The following is a 24,993-nucleotide window of genomic DNA, read 5'->3' as shown; positions in this document are numbered from 1 at the left end:
CAATAAGGGGAAAGTATATTTCATTTCTTGGGGGAAATTATTCAAGTCTTGTTCAGCATTTGGGGAAGCGATGTCCTACACGGTTTTTTTTTTCTTTTTTTCTTTTTTCTTTTTTTTTTTTTGGTCTATTTTCCAACTGCTTTTCAAGATGTCAGTGCTCTATGCACTGGCTTTATGCAGTTAATAGCTGCATAAATTTATGGGTACCACATGTATATACTCTTAACCACTGAGTCAGATCTCCACTCCCCTTAATTATGTTTTCTTTGTAGAAATGCCTACACATTTACATTTTGAACTATATATTTCATGACACTTTTCTTACATTTGAGATAAGTGTTATCTTTTATGTATAAATCATACCTAAATTATTGATTTTATTTCTGGATAATATGGAGGAAAACAATCAAGCTAAGAGTGATGGCACATGTTGGTAATCCATCCTCCCCACTCCCCCCCCCAGGCTGAAGAAAAGGAGAATCACAAGTTCAAGGTCAGCCTGTGCTAAGTAGAAAGCCCATCTGAAAATATCAACAATCAAACTACAGAGATATTTAACAAGTCAGGTGTGGGAGGGCTGGGGATTTAGCTCATTTTCAGGGTTCCTGTTTGCTGTGTGAGAAAACATGTGTTCAATCCCTCACAGACACAAAGACATAATAAAGAATATATGAAAGGCCATTAAAATGATCTTGAGTCAAAAAATGAACAAGTGAATGTTAAAGAGTTAGGGCAAAAGGAAACATACACACTGATCTGTAGCAGTCTCCATTGGAGAACTAGCCTCGCCCTGTTTCTGGGCCAGTTGGAAGCTGACTGCTTGAGGCTCACAGAGCTGAAATGGGTCTTGGGCCATAGGAGCTGCCACACTGAGCAGTGGAGGGAGGTCCCTTGTCCCTCCAGGATACTACCCAACCCTCACACCTCAGGATCTCTGTCTGTTGTGGCCTTCATGCCCAGAGTTCCTTTGGGATCAGGCTGAGGCTAAATGTTGGCTACACCCACTTGAGTGTCTTCTCGCCTGCTTTTCTCAGTCATCTGAGCAGACTTCTTCGTGATGTCGTTTCCTTCAAGCATCTCTGTTGGAGACCCTGCTGCAGCTGACAGAACTGTGCCTGTTCTTCCAGAGGTGCTTTTAGGGATTGGAAATAGCTGTAGGATTGCCCAGTCATGCTGCCTATGGTCAGAATAGAACTTTTCCGAGATGTCCCCATGAAAAGAAGGCCTTCAAAGAATCTGAGAGGAGTGCAGGTTTTAGGGCCAGGGAAGTGGGTCAATGGCAGAGTGCTCCCTAACCATGCGCAAGACTCTGCTCTTAATCCCTGGCATTTCCTCCCAAAAGAGGAGTGCAGCGCTTCCCCTCAGGCCATCTAATGCTGTTGTTCATTTAAACTGTTTCCCTTCAGTTTAATTTTATGGGCATGGGCATTTCCCTGCATGTTTGTCTATGCAGCACCTGAGTGCAGGGTCTGCAGAGACCAGAAGAGGGCATTGGATTCCCTGCAACTGAAGATACAGATGGTTGTGAGCCACTAGGTGAGTGCTGGGAATTGTACCCAGGTCTTCCAGAAGAGTGGCCAGTCTCTTAACTTACTAAGTCACCTTTTCAGTCCCCTTGTTGGCCGTCCATTTTTGTCTCATTTCACATAACACTTCTTCAGTGTGTAGTGTTTGGGGTTGACTGAAGTGAAGATTCAAGAAATTATATAGATATAGATATAGATATAGATATAGATATAGATATATGTTAATATATAGAGTTCCAATGTCTTCTGTCCTAAAATCTAAATCACAGGTAGATTCTGTTTTCTAGGCTTTGTTTATTTCTAAATGTACCATTTTGAGAACTGATGCAAAGATTATCATTGATATTTGGATTTTCTTCTGCCCTTTCAACAAACATAGCAACCTTAAAATATCATTCATTTCATATTGTGAATTTTTAGCACAGGTTTACAATCATAATGAACACAATCAATCTCTCTCTCTCTCTCTCTCTCTCTCTCTCTCTCTCTCTCCCCCCGTCCCCTCTCCCTTTCTCTCCCTTCCCTCCCTCCCAATAATGACTCAGATGAAGAAATTAGTGTCTGAGGGTAAAGGACTGATGAGCTCTCAGGGAAAGGGTCTGACTGCAGAGTTGCTGGTTTTGCTATGCTGTCATTGTTCAATGCAACTGTTACTACTGAGACACACTGGGCTGATGTACCTGATCCTCCTGTGCTCCAGTTTGTTAACTGGGAAGAGAACGCAAAGAGGATCACATGACCATTTACACATCAAACACATATTGATGGACAACCGGAACCCAAATTACAGGATGTTTGCAATGAGGAGTCTCATGGTTGGGGCAACAGGTCTTAGATTTACAAAAGCAGTTAGCTTTTACATCACTAGTTATTGCATGACCTCTGCTTGATTTAAACAAGGCCTTTACAACTGCACCATGATCAAATATCATTTACAAGATGTGCTCGGGAATTTGCCCCTCGGGATAAAATCTTCCAGACAGTCTCTAAACCATTGGCTGGAGTTTCAGGACAAGCCATAGCAGAAGGGATTGCCGGTGCTTTCCAAGTCGTGGAACCTCATTCCTGGTGGCGAGCTACCATGCACTCTTGCACCTGGTGCTGCACTTGCCTTATGTCATTTCATACTTCCGATGGCATGTCCATGGCTCCAAACAAGGATGAACACCCACGAACACCCAGCTTTGTCTATCGCCCTGGCTATTCTTGCTGAAAGAAATAAAAAAAGGGGGAAATGTCAGAATGTGGTCCAAAGGATGACATATGATAAACAAGGCCTTGGGGAACTGAGAGAGGCTCCAGGATTGAAGGCAGAGGGCCTTTTACCTCAGGTGCATTTTGTTCCCTGGATCGCTCTTAGATGTGATTTTGTGCCTCCCGCGACAAATATTTGCATTCAATTTATAAGGCGTGTTTCTTCTTGTTGGATGCTGGGACGTAGCTGTGGAACCCGATCTGATGAAAGGATGTGCTGGGTGCCGTCCTCAGTGTGACTCTGGATATGACCTCTGTCCTGCCTTCCTGCCTTCCCAGATACGATCTACAGTACATGCCTGGCCTTGGGTTTAAATTGGTCTGTCCTGAGAGAATCCTGGGAAAGGGCTGTCCTGTGAATATTTAGTATGTGCTTGCTGGTGTTTATTTACATGTTTCTCTAACCCTGTTTTTCTAAATTCAAACAACCTTCCTCGGATGGATGCTTTCTCAGTGTATAAAAGTACACTGAAACTAAAGTAAAATTGTCTACAGCATTAGACTGTAGTCCACCCTGTTCTTTACGTCTCAAATCCCAGGTCTTGCAGACAGATCTGCATAGGTCCCCCAAGGCCCATAGTCATTGGTGCATCTGTCTTCTTAAGGTAGGTTCGGGACTTCAAGCTTGAACAACAAAGTTTGTTGTGCTAACAAAGTCGTCTCCCTACTCCTGGGAACACAGTTTCTGTTCTTATCTTCCCTTGGCGGAATTAGCATTTACCTGTGGATTATTACTGCTAAATTGCCAATGGTCTTTACAGGTTTTCAGTCAATAGTACTCCAGTGACATGTGAGAGCCAGTGACATAGAGCATGTTGTTTCTGAAAATGTATACTTTCTAGGAAGAGTCTTGAGTGCGGGAGCTATTTGCAGTTGGTGGTTGCTGGAGGAGGGAATCACTTTTCTTTATGAAGTGGCCACTGGTAGGTTCCCCATACCTCAGTGGGTGACTCCACGCCCATGTGAACATAGACAACATCAATTGAACTCAGTGAGCTAAAAGAAATAGGACATGAAGTTAGAAGGAAGATGTGCTGGGCAGGCCGGAGGGAGGGGCATCCTGGAGGAGGCTGGGATGAGGGGTGGATATGACCAAGATACACTGTGTGTGCGAATTTGTTTTTTGAGACAATGTTTCTCTGTGCAGTCCTGGCTATCCTAAAACTCACTTCACTCTGTAGACCAGGCTGCCTCAACTCAGTGATTTGCCTGCCTCTGCCTCTGCCTCTGCCTCTGCCTCTGCCTCTGCCTCTGCCTCTGCCTCTGCCTCTGCCTCTGCCTCTGCCTTTCCCTCTGCCTCTGCCTCTGCCTCTGCCTCTGCCCCTTCCTCTGCCTCTGCCTCTGCCTCTGCCCCTGCCTCTGCCTCTGCCTCTGCCTCTGCCTCTGCCTCTGCCTCTGCCTCTGCCCCTCTGCCTCTGCCTCTGTCTCTGTCTCTGCCTCTGTCTCTGCCTCTGCCTCTCTCTCTCCCTCTGTCTCTGTCTCTCTCTCTCTCTCTCTCTCTCTCTCTCTCTCTCTCTCTCTCTCTCTCCCTCTCTCTCTCTCTCTGCCTCTCTCTCTCTCTCTCTCTCTCTCTCTCTCTCTCTCTCCCTCTCTCTCTCTCTCCCTCTCTCTCTCTCTCTCCCTCTCTCTCTCTCTCTGCCTCTCTCTGCCTCTGTGTCTCTCTGCCTCTGTCTCTGTCTCTCTCTGCCTCTCTGCCTCTCTGCCCTCTCTGCCTCTCTGTCTCTCTGCCTCTCTGCCCTCTGCCTCTCTGCCTCTCTGCCTCTCTGCCTCTCTGCCTCTCTGCCTCTGACTCTTTGCCTCTCTCTGCTTCTCTCTCCACTTCTCTCTGTTTCTCTGCCCCTCTGATCCTCTGCCTCTGTCTCTGTGGAGTACTGGCATTAAAGGTATGTGACGCCAGCACTACTGCCCATATATGAAATTTTCAAAGAATAAATAAAAATAAAATTTTTTTCAACACATGTTCCGGTTACTTTCATTTTACAAAACCGATTCAAATCGTAATCAAACTTTGTTAGTCAACATCCAATAGGCAGTATGTAGGTGGAGCACAATGCTACTCTCCTTTAATCCGAGCAGTTGGAAGGCAGAGGCCTGTGAATCTCTGAATTAGAAGACAGCCCGGTCTGGATGGTTCTAGGCCAGTCGGGGCTACACGGTTTAACTCTGCCTCGGAGCAAAAAATAAAAACTGCTGCTGACCATCACTTTTGTTAACTGATTATTTTATTTAATATATATGATATGTATCATGCACAGTGGAAATATAGTTATACAAGTGATTTTTAAAACAGTGTATGCACATATCGCTCAGTTTGAGAAATATAGAAAACCTCTCTATGTTCCTACCCAATGGCTTCCGTTTTCTTTCCCTCAAAGGTAGACATTTCTTTGACTTTTGCATTAATCAGTAGCTGTTCTAATTTAAGGCTGGGTCATCCACACACGTATCCCTACCTATATTAATGTAAAGAAGAAGAGCTGTATAGCAAGACCCAATCTTACCTCATAAAAAGGCCACTTTTCTTTGTACTATCACAAGGACCAGTGGTTCTCAACCTTCCTAACATTGGAGCCCTTTAATACAGTTCCTCAGGCCGCGGGTCACCCACCAACCATCAACCACACAATTTGTTGCTACTTCATACCTGTGATTTCGAAGCTTATGTATGGTAGTGTAATCGCTGTGTTTTCCGATGTTTTTAGGCACCCCCTGTGAAAGCGTTTCTTCGACCTACAGAGGGTTGGGAACCACGGACCTAGAGGTTCTCCGAGAAATTGCACCTATCAGTGCCCGTGGGCCACGATTTGACTTCGGATTGCATGAGTTATCTTTCCAGGGAAGTCGGTGTGCAGGGTCTGGGGTTGTCCAGAGAGGCACAAGGCTGCGGTATTTGGAGCAACTGACCAAAGTATAACTATTTTGGTAAAACGATGCTTGTCTGACGCTTTCGATTCCTAAACCTTCTACAGCTGCCTCAGGCTTTCAGGGGCGATCGAGGAAACACTGCGGAGTGAAGCAGCAGAACACGAAGGAAGGAAACAGAAGCCATAGATCCGGTCCTAGCTCCTGGGAGAATTCTCTTCTCCGTGAAAAGAAAGGGAGGAAGCAGTGGGACCTGGGAGAAAATGCGCTCATCTAGATTCTTTCTTGGAAGGGCCTGCTCCAGTCTGAACTGGTCAACGTGCAGAGCCAGTCCACACTGGCCATTCTAGAAACGGCCTTCGGCATCGTCTTGGCAGTTGTCTTCATTAGTCTGTCCCTGTCCAAATTAAGAATTTGGCCATTATGATATAGAATCTGTATTTTTTTGAGTACATATTATGTCACTTGTGTGTATGTGTTCATAGCTGACCCTTTGGCACGTTAGTGAACAATTGGTGCACTGTTCTCTGGGGAAAACCAACTCTTTCACTCCCAACTTTCTGCAGTTCCTTGTGTAGGGCTAAGGCCTCGTGGGGTTTTCCCTGCCCAGTATGGCAGTGTCAGCCTTGCTCGGTTCATATTTAGGTGGTCACAATGGTGAGACTTGCCCTGGCCTTAACTTAATCTTTATGGTTAAATGGCCAAAGTGTGTCCCACCATTTAAGTAAACTCAACAATGTCAAAAACTCTGATCTCCAACTGGTCTCTCCCAATTGTTTGAAAATTCTCAGACCTCCGGAATTCCTAAATCAGCAGGTAAAATTGAGCACTATACAAAAAGTCACAAACTTACAGTGGTTCAAATTAAGAATTTGGCCATTATGATATAGAATCTGTAATTTTAGTATTTAAGTAAATATATAAAACATCCCGTACTTTAATACAAAGTAGACCGTCTCTTGCATGATTTTACCCAGTTATAACTCAATACAAGTTCTCTGAGCATGTTTAATACAGCTAATCTGAGGTAGGAGGTTAGTTCATTAGCTGTATTTAAATGCAGCTTTGGCACAGCCTTATCAATAATGATGATTTTTTAATTTTATTTTTCTCGGATATTTTATATTTACGTTTCCAATGTTATCCCCTTTCCCCAATCTCCCATACCTCCTTCCCCTCTCCCTGCTTCTATGAGGATGCTCCCAGCATTCCACATTTTGTTTTATTTGTTTATCAATAAATGGTTTCTCAAAAGTATAGTTTGCTACTGGAGAGGAGCTGGTGATCAAGAATGTACACTTCTCATTGGCCTCCAGTGTCAGAGGCCTGTCAGTGTAGCTGTTTCTCAGGTTTCTGAGGATTCCGTCCGGTGGGTCCTTGGTTTTCCCGCACTGAGGCTTGGTGTCGCTCGCCCAACGTCCCGCCAGCAAGAACGACGCGCGGCAACAGGATTCTTCTGCGAACAAGCCTTTACTGTGTTACAGCTCTTCTTAGTGTTACAGCTCTCTTAGTGTTACAGCTCTCTTGAACAGGGACCCCGAGCAGCAAAGTTGCTCGACTTATATACACAACAGTATGCTAATTATCTCTCAGGGATTGGTGGGGCATGGATCACCCCACTACTTGTCCTCCAGGGATTGGCGGAGAATGAATCACTCCATTAGCACATTAACGGTCAACTGACACCTGGTGCAAAAACCGTACATGTGCAGTACCGTTGTTCACCACTGGAGGGCGCCCTACATCTCATTATCGTATGGCCACCCTAGCAAGGGGACAAGCCTGCACATGCGCAGTAAGTTGTCGACATCCAGACAAGGCTGGATGTCGGCGCCATCTTTGTTTTGCCGCGCCGCTCTCTACAGCTTGGCTTTCTCAGTTTTATGAATCCTCTTTTTCTTGTTTCATTGCTTCAAAACCTACCAAATTTCCTTGCATTTGCCTTCTTTCTTGTCCTCTCTGTGTGCAATTCTTCTTTAATTTTGATTAGGAATAAAATTAAAGGATGTACAGATACACTCTAAAAAAAGATTTATTTCTATGTATGTGAATGTTTTGCCTACATGTGTGTTTATGCACCACGTGTGTGCCTAGTGCCCATGGAGGCCAAAAGAGGGTGTTAGATACCCTAGAATTAGGATTAGAGACCTCTGTAAACTACGGGATCGGTGCACTTAAGTCCTGAGCTATCCCTCCTGGAATATGTGTTTCAAAATTATTAGTGGCATTTCCTGAGAAGTTTGGATGGAAGCTAATCACACTGACCATTAAGTCAAACACCTGGGAGCTGAGGCAACAAAATTTCTAGGAGTTCCGGGCTACCCTGGACTACTTAATGACACCCTCTCATAAGATTAAAAACAAGACAAACCACGACAGTGTGAAGCTGCTAAACTCCTTAAAACTCTTCACAGGCTGAAATGTAAGTTAGCCGTACTTCAGGAAATTTTCACTCAGTAAAGAGTAAAATTACAACATGTAGAATGGCAGCTTGGCCTGTGGGACTCTGTGGGACTCTGTGGGACTCTGTGGGACTCTGTGGGACTCTGTGGGACTCTGTGGGACAGGATACATGGGGGTGATCCCCCCAAGATTGTATTTGGTCCTGCAGTGCATACATGTTTTTTTTACCTCTTATTTTTACTACCATTCTCCTGCCTCCAATTCCCAACCTCTTTCCTAAGTGGTCTGTGGGATTCCAGGTGAGCCATGAACAAAATCCCCTGAACTCCAAGTTCTCTGAATTTTCTGTGAAAATTCTCTAAACTCCCATGGCCTGCTGGCTTTCCTTCGAGGATCTTGTCCTCTCTGCAGGCCACTCAAGTTGTTTTCTCCAGTGTCACTGTGTTCCTGTCCCTGTTAGCGACACAGTGCAGACTGATCCCCGGTAGGATGGAGTGTTAGCATGTGCAGCTTCCAAGGTTAGGTCATAGAAAGCACTGGAGCTTCCGTCCAGGTCTCTCGGGTCGTACATTCTGAGGAAGGCCACGGCCACAGCATGAGGACTCAAGCCGTCCTGTGGAGAAGCCCTAGCAGAGAGGAACCTTCGACGCCCCAGACCAACAGCCAGTGCCAGGCTGACAGCCCTGTAAGTGAGACTCTTTGGAAGTGGATCTTCTGGGTTCAGGATTAGTCAGGTGGTTTGATGACTTGGAGCTGCCTGTGGTCACCTAGGGCAGTGTTGTGAGAGACCGTGAGCCAGAACTTTCCACCTGTTCTCTTTCCATATCTCCGACCCATGGAAATCACAAGAGATAGTGAATGACTGTTCTCACTCTCTGATACTAAGGCTTTGGGTGAAGTGTCATGCGATGATAGTCACCCAAGTGCCACCAAAGCCAGGAAGGGGCGGGTCTCTTTCTTTCCTTCCTTCCTTCTTTAAAGCCCAGCTTTGAAATTCATGACTAAGAACTATACTTCTCCTACTAGATCCATCCACCAGCTCATGGGTCACTTTCCTCTTTTTCTTTTTCCTTTTTGCTGATTTTGAGGCATCAAATTTATTATGTAGCAAGGTCCAGCTGAGGCTGGCCTTGAACTCCCAATCTTGCTCCCCTCACCTCCTTGCTGTGATTACTGGCACAAGCCTTCCTGCCTGGCCGAGGTTGCTTTTCCTATGGTAGAACCCGGGTCCTTGTTTATCATCTCCTCTCTCTTTGCTGTGTTACTCTTTCAATACTTCTTGTTTCAATTCCAGGCCACTGCTTTTCTTACTCTGCGTCTTAAATTGCCCCTCTAGCCAGCCACCTGCCATATACTTAACACTGTAGCCGAAACCTGTTAAAATCCCAGTTCTAAGCACCTTTTCTTCTTCCAATTTGTTGCTTCTATTACCATCCATCCTTTGAGCCTAAGGAGGTGTTAACACTGTTCACTGGAACACTTTCCAACCTCCTTTCCACTGTTTTCTAATTTTTAAGAGGGGTCTCTTAAATTAATGCTAATTTTTAAGAGGGGTCTCTCTCTCTCTCTCTCTCTCTCTCTCTCTCTCTCTCTCTCTCTCTGTGTGTGTGTGTGTGTGTGTGTGCAGGGTTGTGCATTTAAGTGCAATATTGGTGGAAGCCAAGACCTCTCCAAACCCCTGGTATTTTAAATATAAGGAGGCAATGCTAGAAATCAGGCTGGGCCTCCCCACGGGGCTGTATCTAGTTCTGGTTGTTCTATTACTTGATGGCATGGCTTAGTGAGTTTTATAGGTATACAAGAGAAACAAAATTTTACCAAATGCTTTGTTTGTTCGTTTTACTCCCCCCCCTCCCTTTTCGTTTGTGAGACAAGGTCTCCCTGGTCTGGTCTTCAACTTCAGTGTGGCCAGGCTGGTCCCCAAGTCACAGTCTTCCTGCCTCCCTATCTTGGTTTACGGGCATGTATTATCGTCCTGCCTGTTTTATTAGATTTTATCGTACAGTTTAGTGAGGTCTAGTGCACTCATGTTGGAGAACAACCATCCTATCTGCAGAATACTATCCTCTGTCCAAACTGAAATTCTAGTCCCATCAAAGAATAACAAACCCTCTGCTTTTCGGGGCAGACACAGAAATTAAGGCTCATCGCCGACTCCCTACTAAAGGGTGGTTAACGCCCTGGCTAACAAATTAGCCTTTTAAGGACTTCGCCACAGGCAATAGTCATTAATTGCCACCAGAGGACGCAAAGCGCTCGGGCTGCTGTGGAGGTGGGGATTCCGAGGGCCGGGGCCGGGAGCGCGCGTCGGGCACGCGCCTGGCTGGCCCTCTCCCGCCCCGGAGCTCTCAGGGACGCGCGTGCGGGGTGCCGCGGGAGGGTGCCGCGATGGAGGGCGCTCTGACGGCCCGCCAGGTAAGCAGCCTCGAGGGACTGGCTCCCGAGAGGTGGCTTCGCCGGCAGTTTCCTCTGCATGGTTGTTTGAACCAGCTCCGATTATGATAATTAATTCCTCCCTTCCCTCCCCTCAGTACTCTTTGGCGTAATTCGAAAAGTTGTTACCAAGGAAACTGTTTCCTGTGTCTCCCGCGAGCCCGTTCCTGGCTAGGCGACGGAGTGTTAATTTGGTCCCCAAGATGCCCGAGTCCAGATGTCTCAGCCCCAGACCCCAGTGAGTCTGGTTCCATTGTAGTGATTTTGACTTGGTATTCCCCTTGCCAGCCTCCCTTCGCCATCGGCCGTTGGTTAACAGGGCTCACAAAGTTCAAGTCCCCAGGCTCTCAACCAAGTTTTTGGTTTCAGCTAGCACTGTCGTTTGTTTATTAGTACCTTATCTGACAATGGAAAAGTTGGTTATTAATGTGTAGAGTGAAAGGCTTTTGTTGCCATGTTACTTGAATTTCTCAACACGATACTCACTGTGTTCCGGTGGTCGTGTGTAGACATTTTTCTTTCAGAGAAGTATTTTAGTGTACTGAAGGATACGGCTCAAATAACTGTTGGATGAACAAATGAATGAATGCTTTGTTTCAATTGGCTGACAAATCATTACTATGAAATAGGATACAGGTGAACTCTATACAACAATTGTCAGGCCAGGTTGTCCAGAATAAGACAGTGAACCTATTAGCCAAGAAAGGGGAGGGGGAACATTATCCCTTCTGTGGAATTAAGGAGACCAGTTAGTGTGAGTGACACAGCTAAGGCAGAACTGATGGTGCCACCCTCAAACCTTAAGGGTGTGAAATGATGTGTCTATTACTGACATAATTGAGGTCCTGGGGGAGGGCAGGGAAGGCCTTCCAGAGCAAGGTGAAGAGCCTCCTGGGGCTTATATATAGATCGTGTGAGCCTGGCTGGTCAAGGAACCAAGGAGCCCAGGGGTCTGCTTGTCTTCACCATTCTAAAACTGGGATGACAAACATGCCAAGGTGCTGGGCCTTTGTGTGTGTTTGTATGTGTGTGTGGGGGGGCGTCTGGGGGTGAATTCAGGTCCTCATGCTTCATACTTTACCTACTGTGCTAGCTCCCCAGTACTATTTAATTGGATTTTCTCTTAAGGCCTTTCTGCCCCCTATGAGACCTGAACCCTGAAATCGGTGAGGAAAAGTGAGAGTCCCATTGAAAACCTTGCTCAAGAGCTGAGTTATATTTTGACAAACAAAGCTTTGCGCAGTGTAGGTCTACCTAGAGCTCTGAAGAGGACCAGGAGTGTCTGGCAGGGCTTGTCTTACGGATTTAGTGTGTGACCCTGCTTTATACTTCAGGTATCAGTGAAACAGGGGCAACTTCTCCGGCTGTGATCCTAGAATCTATAACATGCCCAGATGCCGCCGGTCGTGTGTCAGGGCATTTCCCTGCTAGTGTCAAGAGCACTTCCTCAAGTTTCCGACAGATGTGCAAACCCTTCGGGCCTGCCCTGTACCAGGGACGTCTGGTTACAGGGAAAAGCAGTAGTCCTCCACAGAACTCCAACACATGTAGCCGTGTGGCTTGACGCTGTTCAGAGAGTATCCAAATGCCGGTCACTGTGCACTCAGTTAAACCCAAGTTGCATTTCGGGAAGGTAGAAAGTCCGAGAGAGGAATGACCCTTTTCCGGGCCTGTGGCCTCTGTGTGAGCAGAGAGAGCAGGGAAAGGTCACGTCCTCACGCAGTAGTTGCATCATGAACCTAGATTTGCCTCAGTTGAGCTCTTGCCTGTAAAGTTTGCATTTGATAGTGCTGTGTCAGTGAGACAGGATCCAAACTAGGGAAGAGACAAGCCACTGGTCCTGACTGTGAAAGGCAGACAGAGGAGACATACCTAAAACGTGGGCAGTAACATTTCACAGGCCTCGGTGACCATGAAGAATTTAAATGAGGTACCATTCATTCATTCATTCATTCATTCATTCGTGTGTGTGTGTGTGTGTGTGTGTGTGTGTGTGTGTGCGTGCTCTAGCCATGTTGCATGTGTTGAAGTGAGAAGGCAACCTGTGAGGTTGGTTTTCTCCGGCCATCTCATGGTTTCTGGGTATTGAAGTCTTCAGTCTTGGCAGTTAAATGTCCTTACCCACTGAACTATTCACCAGCCTAGGGCAGTGGTGTTGATGGTCAAAGTTGAAGTGAATCGTGCCCAATAACCTTTGTTGCTTGTTTTGTGTTAATAAACACAGATCATGAGTGGTAACTAGTTTATACTGGCTGAAGCCATGAAGATTTGCTAGTGGATGTATTTCCAGCAAGTGTTGAAGCTGAGTCAGAGGCTATGTTACAGAGACACAGAAGTCAACCTTTTCGTTAAGTGATTTTAATGACAGAGCTGGAGAGATGACTCTGTGGGTAAGAGTACTTGTTGCTTTTGTGGAGGACTGGTGTTCAATTCCCAGCACCCACATGGTGACTCAAAACTATCCATAACCCAGTTCCAGGGCAAAGAGGGCATCAGGCACCACATAGTACACAGACACACATCTAGACATTAAACAAGCAACCACATAAGAAATTAGAGAAACAAGTCTGAAGATTTGGGAGAAGAGGGAATCATATAAAAATTACTTTAATAAATACTTTGTTTCTAACTGAGTCAAATTATAGACTTTTGTTTGTTCCTTCGCCCTGTATCTGGGTCTGTCGATCTTTGTGGTAGGTGAATTTCATGCAAAGCATTTCTTCCTTGCCCTATCCTAGTTTGTGAATCTTTCCCTCCAGAGAGCCACAAATCAGTGTCGCCAGGGTTGGCGCCTTCCATGGTTACGTCACAGAATTAAGAAACCTGGGCTTAAGTTGGGTTGACTTACACATTTGATCTACCGCCTGCTGCCCTGAGTGCTTTCCCCTTAATTCCCAAGGATCCGTCTTGCACTAACGAAGGCAGAGGGACAACCATAGTGATGTTCACGGGGCCTGGTGCGTCCTGATCTCTTACCTGCTACCCATCATCCTTCCCATCCTCCCTCCAAAGACTTCTCCAAAGTGGTCACACTCCCATTACATTGCATTTTTAAAGTGTTTAATTATTGTTATTTTAAATTATCGTTTAAATTATTGTTTAGCAGACCACGGACCTCCAGAGGCTAAGAACTTTGTGGTATTTATTTTTTGTATTTCCAGTACCAGCCACTACCTAGAAAATGGTAGTGGTTGGAAGAGGCTTGCTGCATGTATAAATGACAAACGGTAGGAAGCAAAACGTGGAAGCGAATTCCTGACTCTTGGGAGCATATATGTATTTATAGTGTATGTATATGCGTAAGGGTTGATGCGGGGTGTCTTATCAGTCACCCTCACCCTATATGTTGATAAAGGTCTCTGTTGAACATTGAACTCACCAATTCAACAAGATTTATTGGCCACTGAGCCCTAGGAGTCCTCCTGTTACACCCCTGTCTGCAGCAGGCACAGGCACAACTTATGTGTGTGCTGCGGATTTAAACCTGGGTCCTCATCCCTGTCCGGGAAGCACTTTGCCAACTGAGTCCTCTCCACAGACACTGATTTCCATCTTCTAAGTGTTTAAATTCTTTATTTAAAAGTTCATTTACTGGACTGGCAGGATGGTTTAGTTCACCTGACCACGTGTGTTCGAGCCTCGGGACGCACACGATGGACACACACAAACAGTGTAGGATGTTTATACAAAGAAAGGTTAAAAATGGATTTTAAGAGTAATTTATGGGGGTGAGGGCAAAAAAAAAAGAGTAATTTATATATTCAGAGCACGCTTTTTCTTTCAAAATGTTATTTGTCAATAAGTAACTGAAGTTGTTGGCGTTTATTTGCAGATAGTAAACGATGGGGATTCAAGTCTTGCCACGGAGCTACAGGGAGAGTCGGAGGAAAATTCTAGCCCGGCTGTGGATGAGAATAATATAGTATCAGCCAAGAAACAGGGACCGAGCACACACAATTGGAGCGGCGACTGGACCTTTTGGGTATCTCTTAATCTTGAATACAAATTCTGTTTAATTCTACAACGGATTATTTAATCCTTTGTGATTAGCTTCTAGATTTTAGATGTTGTGACTTCAGAGCCCCAATGACATGTCTCATTATTTTTCCTTTGGCCACTAGAAGGCGCTGTTGCCTGGTCGATGGCGTGCAATGGCTTGATTGTCTCCTCGTGAAAATACAAACTGGGTTGTGTGCTTAGTGTTACCAGCCGTATTGGAAAGAGGCTAACATCGCATAAACCATGTTTCTAAGCCTTCCTCAGAAACAAGCTATTTTATGTAATTTTCGTTCAAGGAATCAGTCCCTGTGGCAAGCACAGCTTAACAATGCACGCACTGCGGTAATGGCTACAAGATGGGTTTTTAAGTTAGATCTTCAGGTCCGTTTTAAATGTAACTCAGTTATCCTTCCAGTTTCCCCACATAAAGAGACTACGACTTCCTGGTAGGCACATCGAGACTATAGAGTGTTCCAGAAGAACGTGTCTGTCACTGTGTGAATGCTAACATTTGTTATTTTAATGGGCTCATTCCAAAGCCAGCAATTCCTATGAGGATTCTGGTATTTGATAGAAATACCATGCCTTATAACCAGAAGCGAGGTTTAAAGAGCATCACACAGCACCCATAATTCCAGTGTTGCTTTATGAGAAACTAATCTTGGGTATTCTGTATCCTTGAGAATAGATGTTAAAGGACATGGTACCAACAGGTTATAAATTAGTGCACAGGCTGTCATCCTCTTGATAATTAAGAAGCCAGTGCATGGCTGTTACTGACTCTTCACACGGCCAGCAAACTCTTACTTCCTAGTAGTAAAAGAATTAACCTCATAAGGTTATTTTTTTTTTATTTTTGGTTAGCCATAACCTAAGAAAAATACATTATTGGTAAGAAAGATACTAAAATAAAAATACTAAAATACTATAATAATAAAGATACTAAAATTAAAAAAGATACTAAAATACAAAAATCATGGTATTTGTATCAACCATATCATTCTTGGTCATTTAGAAAAAAATCTATATATCCTTCAGAAACTTTTGCGGGTGGGGGTGGGGAGATAGCATTCTGTGTGGTCCAGGCTGGCCTCCCATTTGCATACACCTAAGGTTAGCCTTGGGCTCCTGAGCCTTAGTTCCCCCCCCTTTTATTGAAAACAGATTTTTTTTCCCTTACGTAATATATCCCGATTGTGGATCCCCCTCCCTCTACTCCTGTCAGTCCCTCTCCACCCCTCTCCTGTCTGAGTCCACTTCCTTTTGTCTCTCATTAGAAAAGAACAGGCTTCTAAGGGATAATAATAAAATATAACAGAATAAAATATAGTAAGAGAAATAAAGAACTATCATGTTGAAGTTGGACAAGAAAAACCAACGGAAGAAAAGGAGCCCGAGAGAAGGCACAAGCATCAGAGACCCACTTGCTCACACACTTGGGAGTCCCATAAAAACACTAAACAGGAAGCCATAATACACACACAGGGGTCCTACATATTACACGGCTGCAGACCCTGCAGGCTCTGTGCTTCTGCCTCAGTCTCTGTGGGCTCATATGAGTTTGGTCATGTTGCCTTAGAGGGCCTCGCTTGCTTGGTGTCCTCTATCCTCTCTGCCTCTTCTTCCCTGAGCTCCCAGGGGTGGGGGGAATTTGATGGGGAGAATCCCATTTAGCGCTAAGCGTTCCAGAGTCTCTCATTCTCTGTGTCTCCGTGTCCATCTTGGCTTATTTTTGCAGCCAATATTATAAATTAAGGAACCGTTATAGCCCCAAGGGTTAAGTGGCTATGGCTACTCTTGGATGACTCAAAGCAAGGCAGACCAAAGGAAAGAGCAACAGAATAAGACTTTAGAAACAAAGGGTGTGTGCACCAGATGCTTGCTTCTGAAGGTGTAGGAGGGACAGCAGAACTGTCGCCATCTATGATCTGGATAAAATACAGCATCTTGGGCCCCATGGCTGGATTGAGGCGTTTAATTTTTAAGAGATGTCCAGACGATTTTCATGTTTTAAAATTTGAAAAGCACACGTTGAAAGCGTCAAAGGTCTTCATTGCCTCTGTTAATTTCACGGTTTTAGGAATTTCTGTATAAATTCACACAGAATGACCTTAAAGATCAGAATGACATCTCGAGAATTTGAGAGGCGTTCCCAGAAGTGAAGGAACCTCTGGGACTAACCCAAACGCCAGAACATTCTAGACCAGAGAAACAAACATTAAAGGCCCTGCTCAGATTAACCAGAGTTCGGGCGGACGCAGCTGTGAACGTGATGACTCTCCGCCTCTTCACCTGCAGTTTCTTCATACGCTTTTGCCATATTTTAATAAGCTTACGTACGTTGATGAGATCATCGAAGATACAATAACTGCTCGATAAAGATACCCGAGAAGCATCAAGGAATGCCAGGTAGCATCGCCACCCGGGCTGCCTAATTCAAGGACCCAACGTCCGGGTAGTTAAATGACCCCTTGGGCATCGTTGTCTGATTTCATCATTGTGCAGCCACCATGAAGTGTACTAACACAGATACACACGATGTCGCATCCTTTATCCACCGTCCATAGATGTGCATGCTGTACCTTCGTATGACTGGCAGATGTATCTGCAGCAGCATTGCCACAGACGGGTGAGCAATGTGTTGCCCCATGACGGTGACTGGTGCAGCATTGCTAGGTGTCGTTTTAGCTTCCTGTGATCGCAAGGAGCCACCCCAGTGCGTATGTTTAGAGGCTTTCTGAGTGGGGAGGGTTGGAGAGAGGAGGGAGAGTGGGGTTAACTATCTCAGTATATAGTCTACTTTAAAAAACATTCAATAGTCCACTGTTGAAGAAACTCATTATGCAACCTACAGTTGTACCGTGACTAAGAGAAATGACGTTTAGGAAGGCTGGACGATAATTTATTTCCACTTTAATTCCACCTGCATTCACCATGGACTCTTCCATGATGCTGGTTTTTTCTTTTCTCCATTATCCTGCTGATGATGTCAGAAAATCAGTACAATACAATAAAAAGGCAGAGTTCCCAGAATTCAAACTCCACACCAGGAAGACCCGGCAGCCTAACGGGGACGCCCTCACGAGGCACGAAGTGTGGCATTTAACCAAAATCAAGGATGCCAGGGCCATTTCACAGCCAAGGAACCGAGAGCTGTGTCCTTTTTCACTTTACAAAGATTCCGTCTGTCTGTCTCTATAAAAATACAACGCGAACAAGTGTCTCTTATTTGAATTTCTTTTTGTAATGGAAGTAACACCCAGGCCCTAGTGCACATTAGGGCTGAGCTTTATGTCTTGGCTCCTGTTCACCGAACTCCCAGTTCATGTGCCGGTTGGCTCAGGCAAAAGTAGATGAAGTGTCTGGTTTCGTGTGGCGTCGAAGCTACCAAAATTTCTTTGCAGGATGCAGTGCCAGGTAGGGTTGAACTTCTTGTCAAGCTCCTTGTCATGGGCTGTCTGGTCCCTCCCTCGCGCCCTCCTTTTAGTTCCAGGGATCTAACCCATGGACTTTTGAATGCTGAGTAAATGCTCCACCACTGGCCTAGACCCCCAGGCTGCAGTGCACTCTGTGTCGTCTTAGTGTGTCGCCAGCTCCCAACTAGAGTCCTGACCTGCTGCTTCTCCTCGCTTGATCTGCGTTTTTTTAATCTCACCCTTCAGTCCCACAGGGTGACTAGGGATGCATAACTAGTGCAGGTCTCGGGGGTGTGGAGGGACCAGGCTTCCTGACACCCTACGTGCCCATGGGAGGAGCTGCTGTCATCACCAAAGCGCAGCTCCTGGAAGGTGTCTGATAAACAGCTCACAAACTTCTTAAAGCAACGAAGAGTAATTCATCCGGCCAGCTATGCTGCAGTAGTGGACTTGGAGAGTAGTGTGACGCAACTGAATGAATTAGCTTGAAAATAAAACCCTGGGAATAAAATAGCGCCTGCCCTGCCCCTGGCTTTGCTGTACAGTGATCTAGGGTGCCCTACAGCCCACCTGACTTCAGTGGAATCACTTGTAAAATAGAGATTGAGTCCCAGACCAACAATATAGGTCAGTCTGAATGGTATGCAGTTAGGTAGATGTGCTAATATTTGTCTTTCTTGAAGACTGCTTAAATGCAGGGTATTGGTATGATTAAGTCTCCATAGTTGCTAATAGTGAGAACTATCTCTTCAGGTTACCTACTTACCTCTTGCTATCAAAGCTAGGATATATATATATATATATATATATATATATATATGAGAGAACTTATTTATTTGTATAAATTGCAATCTTTAATCCTAGACTATGAGAAATGACTTTCATTGTCAACTTTTATACCTCATGAAGCCAAAAATTATAACAAGTGAAATTGAAAATAACGTTAATGGCAAATAATTATTTATGCTTTTTGGTTTTTTACCTGTTAGTAAAAAGTACATGGCGAAAGAAAAAAAGATAGTTTTTTTTTCTTACCAACTGGAATACTGATACACTCTAGGTGGATTAAAACCCCAGAGGCCAAGCAGGCAGCTCTGCGACAGGTCTGTTTGTTCAGTTAGCTCTCCTAGTGATGTGCAGTTAGCCACTAGTGGGAGTAGGAAGGAGCCTCTGGGATTTCGTGTTGTGTGTGTTTAGAAGATGACTTAACTGGATTGTTAGATGCAACAGTTCTTTGAACGGGGTGTTGATCATTGTTGACAGAACATGGCTGTCCTGTCTTTCATTGATATTCTGTTAAGTTCCTCTTAGAAAATGTTTGTCAACTGTAAACTCATTTCCTTCGTAGCTGGCTTAATTGATGATTTTATTTTATTTTATTTTATTTTATTTTTTCTTTTCTTTTTTTCCGGAGCTGGGGACTGAACCCAGGGCCTTGCGCTTGCTAGGCAAGCGCTCTACCACTGAGCTAAATCCCCGACCCCAATGATTTGATTTTAAAAGTGAACAAATTATAGTTTTCTGAACTTTGTAACTAAAATTAAAGACTATATATTCTCCTCCAGTCACTGTGATTTTTAAAAATCCTAACATAGAATAGGGTTGATGTAAATCTTAAATACTTGATTTAGAAAGTAAACAGAAAAAGAAGATGAAGTAGGAGAATTTTTAAAGTGCTTAGAATTCAAATTAATCATGCCCTTCTATCCCTTTGCTCTAAAACACTAAGAATAAAACATACACACTTTGAAACACTATACTCAAACAACGATTAGCATAGAGAAAGTTTTAAACCAACTTCTGGGTCACAGTCCAGTTGTAGCTTTCATTGTCCAGGGAACCAGACGTCAGACGCTCTATGCTCTCTCACCGTGTTATGTCTTACATTACTCACAGCTAAGCTGTTCTACTTAAAAGTGGGGAGAAAGCTCACTGCAGGCCCGATGTGTAGGCACACGTAGGGTTAATTAAAGCTATACTATGCATTTAGTCAGGAGAGGCCAAAGAGGCCACTGAGGATTAATTAGCGTGTTTGTGATGTGCTCCGGCAGACGTCTGGAGAAAAGCTGCCCTGTAGTGCCATCGTCTTCCAGGGCAAGTGCAGCCCATGTTTATTCAAACCTATAAGGTCTGTGCTGCATCTTACTATGATGGCTTTAAAAAAGGAAGTTTGCCTTCAGAACCATCATTCAATTATATTTGAAATGTTTATGTATATATAATATATATATTAAGCACTGTTTTATAAATTGAGGAAGTATCATCTAACATTTTTAGATTTAACTATAAAGAAAGGCAGTAGGAGGAGGGGAATGTTCAAATTAAATGAACATTTTAGTAAAACCATCAAGAGATGTGCAAAACAGTGCTGTAAACTCTGTGTGTACGTACGCATGCACACGTGTGTGTGTGTGTGTGTGTGTGTGTGTGTGTGTGTGTGTGTTGTATGCATATATGTGTTGGTACACACAGGTGTGAGGGCCAGTGGTTGATGCTGGATGGTTTTCCATGTTAGTATATGTTTTTAGATTTAAGTCACATTTTTGAGGTTTATTTGTGTTTATTTTATGTGTATGGATGTTCTGCCTGCTTTCATGTCTGTGTATACAGTGACAGAGGAGGACAGAAGAGGGCATCAGATCCCATGGAACTGAGTTATAGAGGGTTGTAAACCACCACAAGGGTACTGGGAATCGAACCCTGGTTCCAGAACACTAGCCCCAGAGTCTTAACTGCTGACTCGTCTTTCTAGCCCAGATTTAACTTTTTTTTTTATTCCATGTATTTTGTATATGTGGACATGTACATGTTTGGGCATGTAAGCCATGGAGTGTGTGGTCAAAGGATTAACTTGTGCGAGTCTACTATGTGGGTCCTGGGGGTCAAACTCAGATCATCAAACTTGGTGGCAAGTGCCTTTACCCCCTAAACCATCCTGCTGGTCCTCCCTTCTTTATTTTTATCTTTAGAGACGGCGTCTCTGGTTGAACCTGGAGCTCACTGTTTTTGCTAGACCACCCCAGGATCTGCCATTCTTTTCCCTTGTCCTCCAAAGTTGAGGTTACACATGTGTGCCGTTGTGCCTGACTTCCTATATATGAACTGTGTGTGCACTTGTACAGTACATGTTCCCTCTGAGCCATTTCCCCATCCCTGTGACAGACATGTTCATAATGCTTATCTGGGATTATACAATAACAAAGAGGAAGAATGAAGTGATTACACAGGCATTCGAGCTAATGCCAACGCAGCCCTGGCACAGGATGGGAGATGATCCCTTGAACTTATATGGATTAGGACCGAGAATGCTTCATAAAGCCATGACTCTTAAAGACTTGTACTATCTGTGAAATGTTGGCAAGGAGAGAAATCTACCTACATCTTCAAACTAAAGACAAGGAAACTCGTCTAGCTAAACTGGGCTCACGTGGCATGGGAGTGAGTTTCTCCCGAGAATTTGGGGATTGAGTATTATTATACTCTAATAGCGAGCAGAAGGAAACTCAACAAATGACATACCTGGGTTCTAAAACTTACAGAATACAGCTAATGGAGTATCAAGGGAGTAGCTCAGTGGAGAGCACTGCCTTGCTCCCTGTGCAAGGCCTCAGATTTGCTATATAGACTTGAAAAAAAAAAAAGAACCTCTAAGTAAGGACTTAAGAGGAATAGATAAAAATAATATAAATGAGTAGTAAAGTTTCAGATGCCACATGGATTTGAAAAACAGCAAATACAAGGACTATTGAAAATTGAAACTGAAGAAAGAGAAGTAGAAATACTAAATACATAAATAAAATATCTGAGTAATACATATAATATATATTTAATATTATATACATCAGATTGTACCACTGAGAGTGTGAAAGAAAACGGTAGCAGATGTAAGGGGAATAGCAGCTTCAGACACAAGGGGACAAAAGATCCATCTGCTAGGCATGGGAGGGGATTTCAGAAGCTGGACATGGAGGATGAGCAGGGTAGAGAACATGCATCAAATCTGTTCCTGATGGGAGGCGAGAATCGGGGTTGGGGGTGTTCAGTGAACCTCTCATGGGATAACTTGAAGACTATGCAAGCAAAGCCGCCATTACGTTCGCAGTGGTAAACGTTGAGAGCAAATGAGTGAAGACGTACATTGTCTTGCTCAGTGGTTGAGTGTCTTTGGTACACCATCACGTTCTAAGCCGGTGGGCCCCAGCCCTCCTGATGCTATGACCCTTTAATACAGTTCCTCATGTTGTGGCGACCCCCAGCCATAAAATCATTTTCATTGCTACTTTATAACTGTCACTTTGCTGCCGAGAGGTACCTCAGTTCCTAAGACCGTCGTCGGGAGTACAGGTTCTCCAATGGTCGCAATCCACAGGTTGAGAACTGCTGTTCTAAGTGAACCAGACAGTATCCCAATCACCCTAGAATTTACAGTGAAAGAGAAGTGACATTAGCTAGGAGGCCTGAGCAAAGCTGCACTGTGAAGGCCCGTAGTGGTGGAGAAGTGGAGAAGGGAGGAGGGAGAGGGAGGAGGAAGGAGGGGAAGAGAGAGTGCGAGAGTGAGAGAAAGAGAGGCAGGGGAGGGAGTAGGCCCCACGCTCAGGTGGGGTTGACCCGCTCAAAACTGTCGTGGGTTATGGACCAGAGAAGACTACTCAGACATGGCTTTAAGCCAATAGAGTCTTTATTAGACAGTCATTATTGACTGCACGGGTGTGTGGGATCCCAGTGTCTCCCCAGCCTTGCTCAAGTTGAGCTTTTAAGCACACAAAATGGGCTGACATACTTCATTTAACAGGAACAGCTAGCCAGAAGAACTACGGAAGCCATTGAGAGACATTCTCGGAACTGTGGACTTTGATGGATTAGACCTTCGTTTCTGTTTTGCCAGGTGGTGCTGTCTACGCCCTGAGTTTTATAACCCGAATGGTATTTCCACTACAGAGTCAGTTGTGCTAAGGTCTGGGGGCCTGTTTAAAAAACAAACAAACAAACAAAACCAGTCTCCAAGGTTTTTGGGTGCGCTTGTTTTATTTTGTCTTAGTACCTTTTCTTTCTTTTGTTTTTTTTTGTTTGTTTGTTTGTTTATGTGTTATTTTGAAAGAAAAAGAAGAAGTTGGGTGAGTAGGGAAGTGGAGAGGATCTGGAAGGAGGAAATGGGGAGAGAAAATGAATAAGACCAAAATACACTGTACGAAAAAATTGACTGAAAATTAAATTTCTTTTGGTTGAAAACATGGCTAATAAATCATGTGTTAGCTTACTTTGTATAGCTGTAATGAGACCATGGACAGGCTAATTTATAAAAAGAGAAAAAGTATCTCTCAGTTCCAGAGCTTTGGAGGGTCTGGAGTCTATGAAGCTACAGTGGAGAGCCCTGATTATCTTGTGTTTGACTTCTTTCTTCTGTCACCCGGTGTCCAGGCAGAACAGGAGAGCAAAGGAGGCCAAACTTGTTTCATAAGAAGTCAACTGTCTTGTAATTAACCTACTTCCATGACAACAGTGCCAGTGTCCTCTCAGACACTATTGTCCTGGAGAAGGAGGGCATTTTTGTTTGCTTGTTTAGTAAGTACTGGGCATTGAACCCAGGTTGTCAGGTATACTAAGCAAATATTGAGCCATGAAATTGTATCCCCAGCCTTGGAAATTAATTTGTCCCCCGCCTCCCTCTCTCTCTCTCTCTCTCTCTCTCTCTCTCTCTCTCTCTCTCTCTCTCTCTCCCCGTATGTGTGTGTGTGTGCGCACGCGCGCACGTGTCTGTCTGTCTGTCTCTGTGTGTCTATGTGCATGCATGCACACGTGCGTAAAATCTTATCTATAACTTAAGCAGGCCTGGGATCACTAGATATCTCAAGAATCAGACTTGTGATGATCCTCCTGCCTCGGCCTTTCAAGTACTGGGATTGTGGGTGTGAGGCACTACTCCGGGCTGCAGATTAAGTTTCTAAAATCTGTAATTTGAGGTACTGATTCAAGCCATTTTACCAACACAGTGGAAGAAATCTCCAAACCTTGATGGTTTCATTGAGAAGTCCTGAAGATCTCAGTCCAAACACTCAATTCTAGTTCTGCATAATCTTTTCCAATACTGAGATTTAAAAAGAGTGAATCTCAGTTTATTGTATTACTCAAGTCTTTTACCATGACAGTATTTTATAAACCATAGGTACTTTGTAGATTCCCTTTTTGAAGTCGAGGGACTTCCTTTGTATTCCTGATTTGGGAATAGTTTGTTTGTTTTAATTACAAGTAGACATTGAATTATCTAAAATGTTAGTTCTATATCAAGTGAAGTGATATGATTTTTTATTCCTTTTTTTTTTTTTAGCTGATCTCATTGATTAACTTTTGCCTACTAAACCAGCCATGGCTCCCTGGGTCACGTTGTGTTATTTGTTTTCTACATTGCTGAAAGGTATTTGTTCACACTTTAAGAGTTTTGGCATCTGTATTCCAGAGGACATTTTTTCTACCACTTTCTGTCTTTGTAATGTTTTTATCTAGTTTTGATATTAGAGTAATATTTGTTTTACACAAGGAATTGAGATTTGTTCTCTCCTAACTTAATATTCCGAAAGAAACCGCGCAGAACTGGAATTGAGTTTTTAAACATTCAAGCCTCCTCCAGTGAAGCCGTCTAGTCTTGGAGATTTCTGTCCTGGGAAATCTGAACCCATAAATTCCGTTTCCTCGGAGATCGTGGGCCAACTTAAATGAACTGTTTCGTACCGAGTGAGCTATAGTGGCTGTACATTTTGAGGAGCCAGGGTGTTCTCCAAGGTAGCACATTTGTCTGTGTAGAGGCATGTGGATCTCCCTTATTTCCTTTGAGATCTGTGGTATCTACACTGTTGTCTTCTGTTTAATTATTAGTGACAATAATTCATATCCTGTCTCCCTTTTGCTCTTCTTCATCAGTCTTGCTGAATGCTTGCCCACTTAGTTGTTATAAAATAATGATCTCTCTCTCTCATTTATATGTTTGATTGTTTTGCGTTCCAATTTAAAAAATAATTTACTCTTCTTTATTACATTTTTTTAACTTAAAAAATGGGTTTTTCCTGTTCTGAGTTCTTGAGCATGGCATTTAGAGTATTCCAGAT

The 24,993-nt window shown here is 44.0% G+C and overlaps 1 protein-coding gene across 1 annotated transcript in view; it reads left to right on the top strand.

Annotated features, from left to right (window-relative positions):
* Positions 1-24,993, top strand: part of Gramd1c (GRAM domain containing 1C) — a 101,739-nt gene that overhangs the window by 9,294 nt on the left and 67,452 nt on the right. Inside the window, exons 2-4 of the mRNA XM_032899647.1 lie at positions 5,483-5,620; positions 10,288-10,460; positions 14,311-14,460. Of these exons, the coding sequence (XP_032755538.1) occupies positions 5,483-5,620; positions 10,288-10,460; positions 14,311-14,460 (461 nt within the window). The remainder of the gene's footprint in view (positions 1-5,482; positions 5,621-10,287; positions 10,461-14,310; positions 14,461-24,993) is intronic.

This window comes from Rattus rattus, chromosome 4, assembly GCF_011064425.1.
Source record: "Rattus rattus isolate New Zealand chromosome 4, Rrattus_CSIRO_v1, whole genome shotgun sequence".
Taxonomy (NCBI): Eukaryota; Metazoa; Chordata; class Mammalia; order Rodentia; family Muridae; genus Rattus; species Rattus rattus.
The sequence above is the reverse complement of the archived record's forward strand: the minus strand, read 5'-3'. Positions and strand labels throughout refer to the sequence as shown.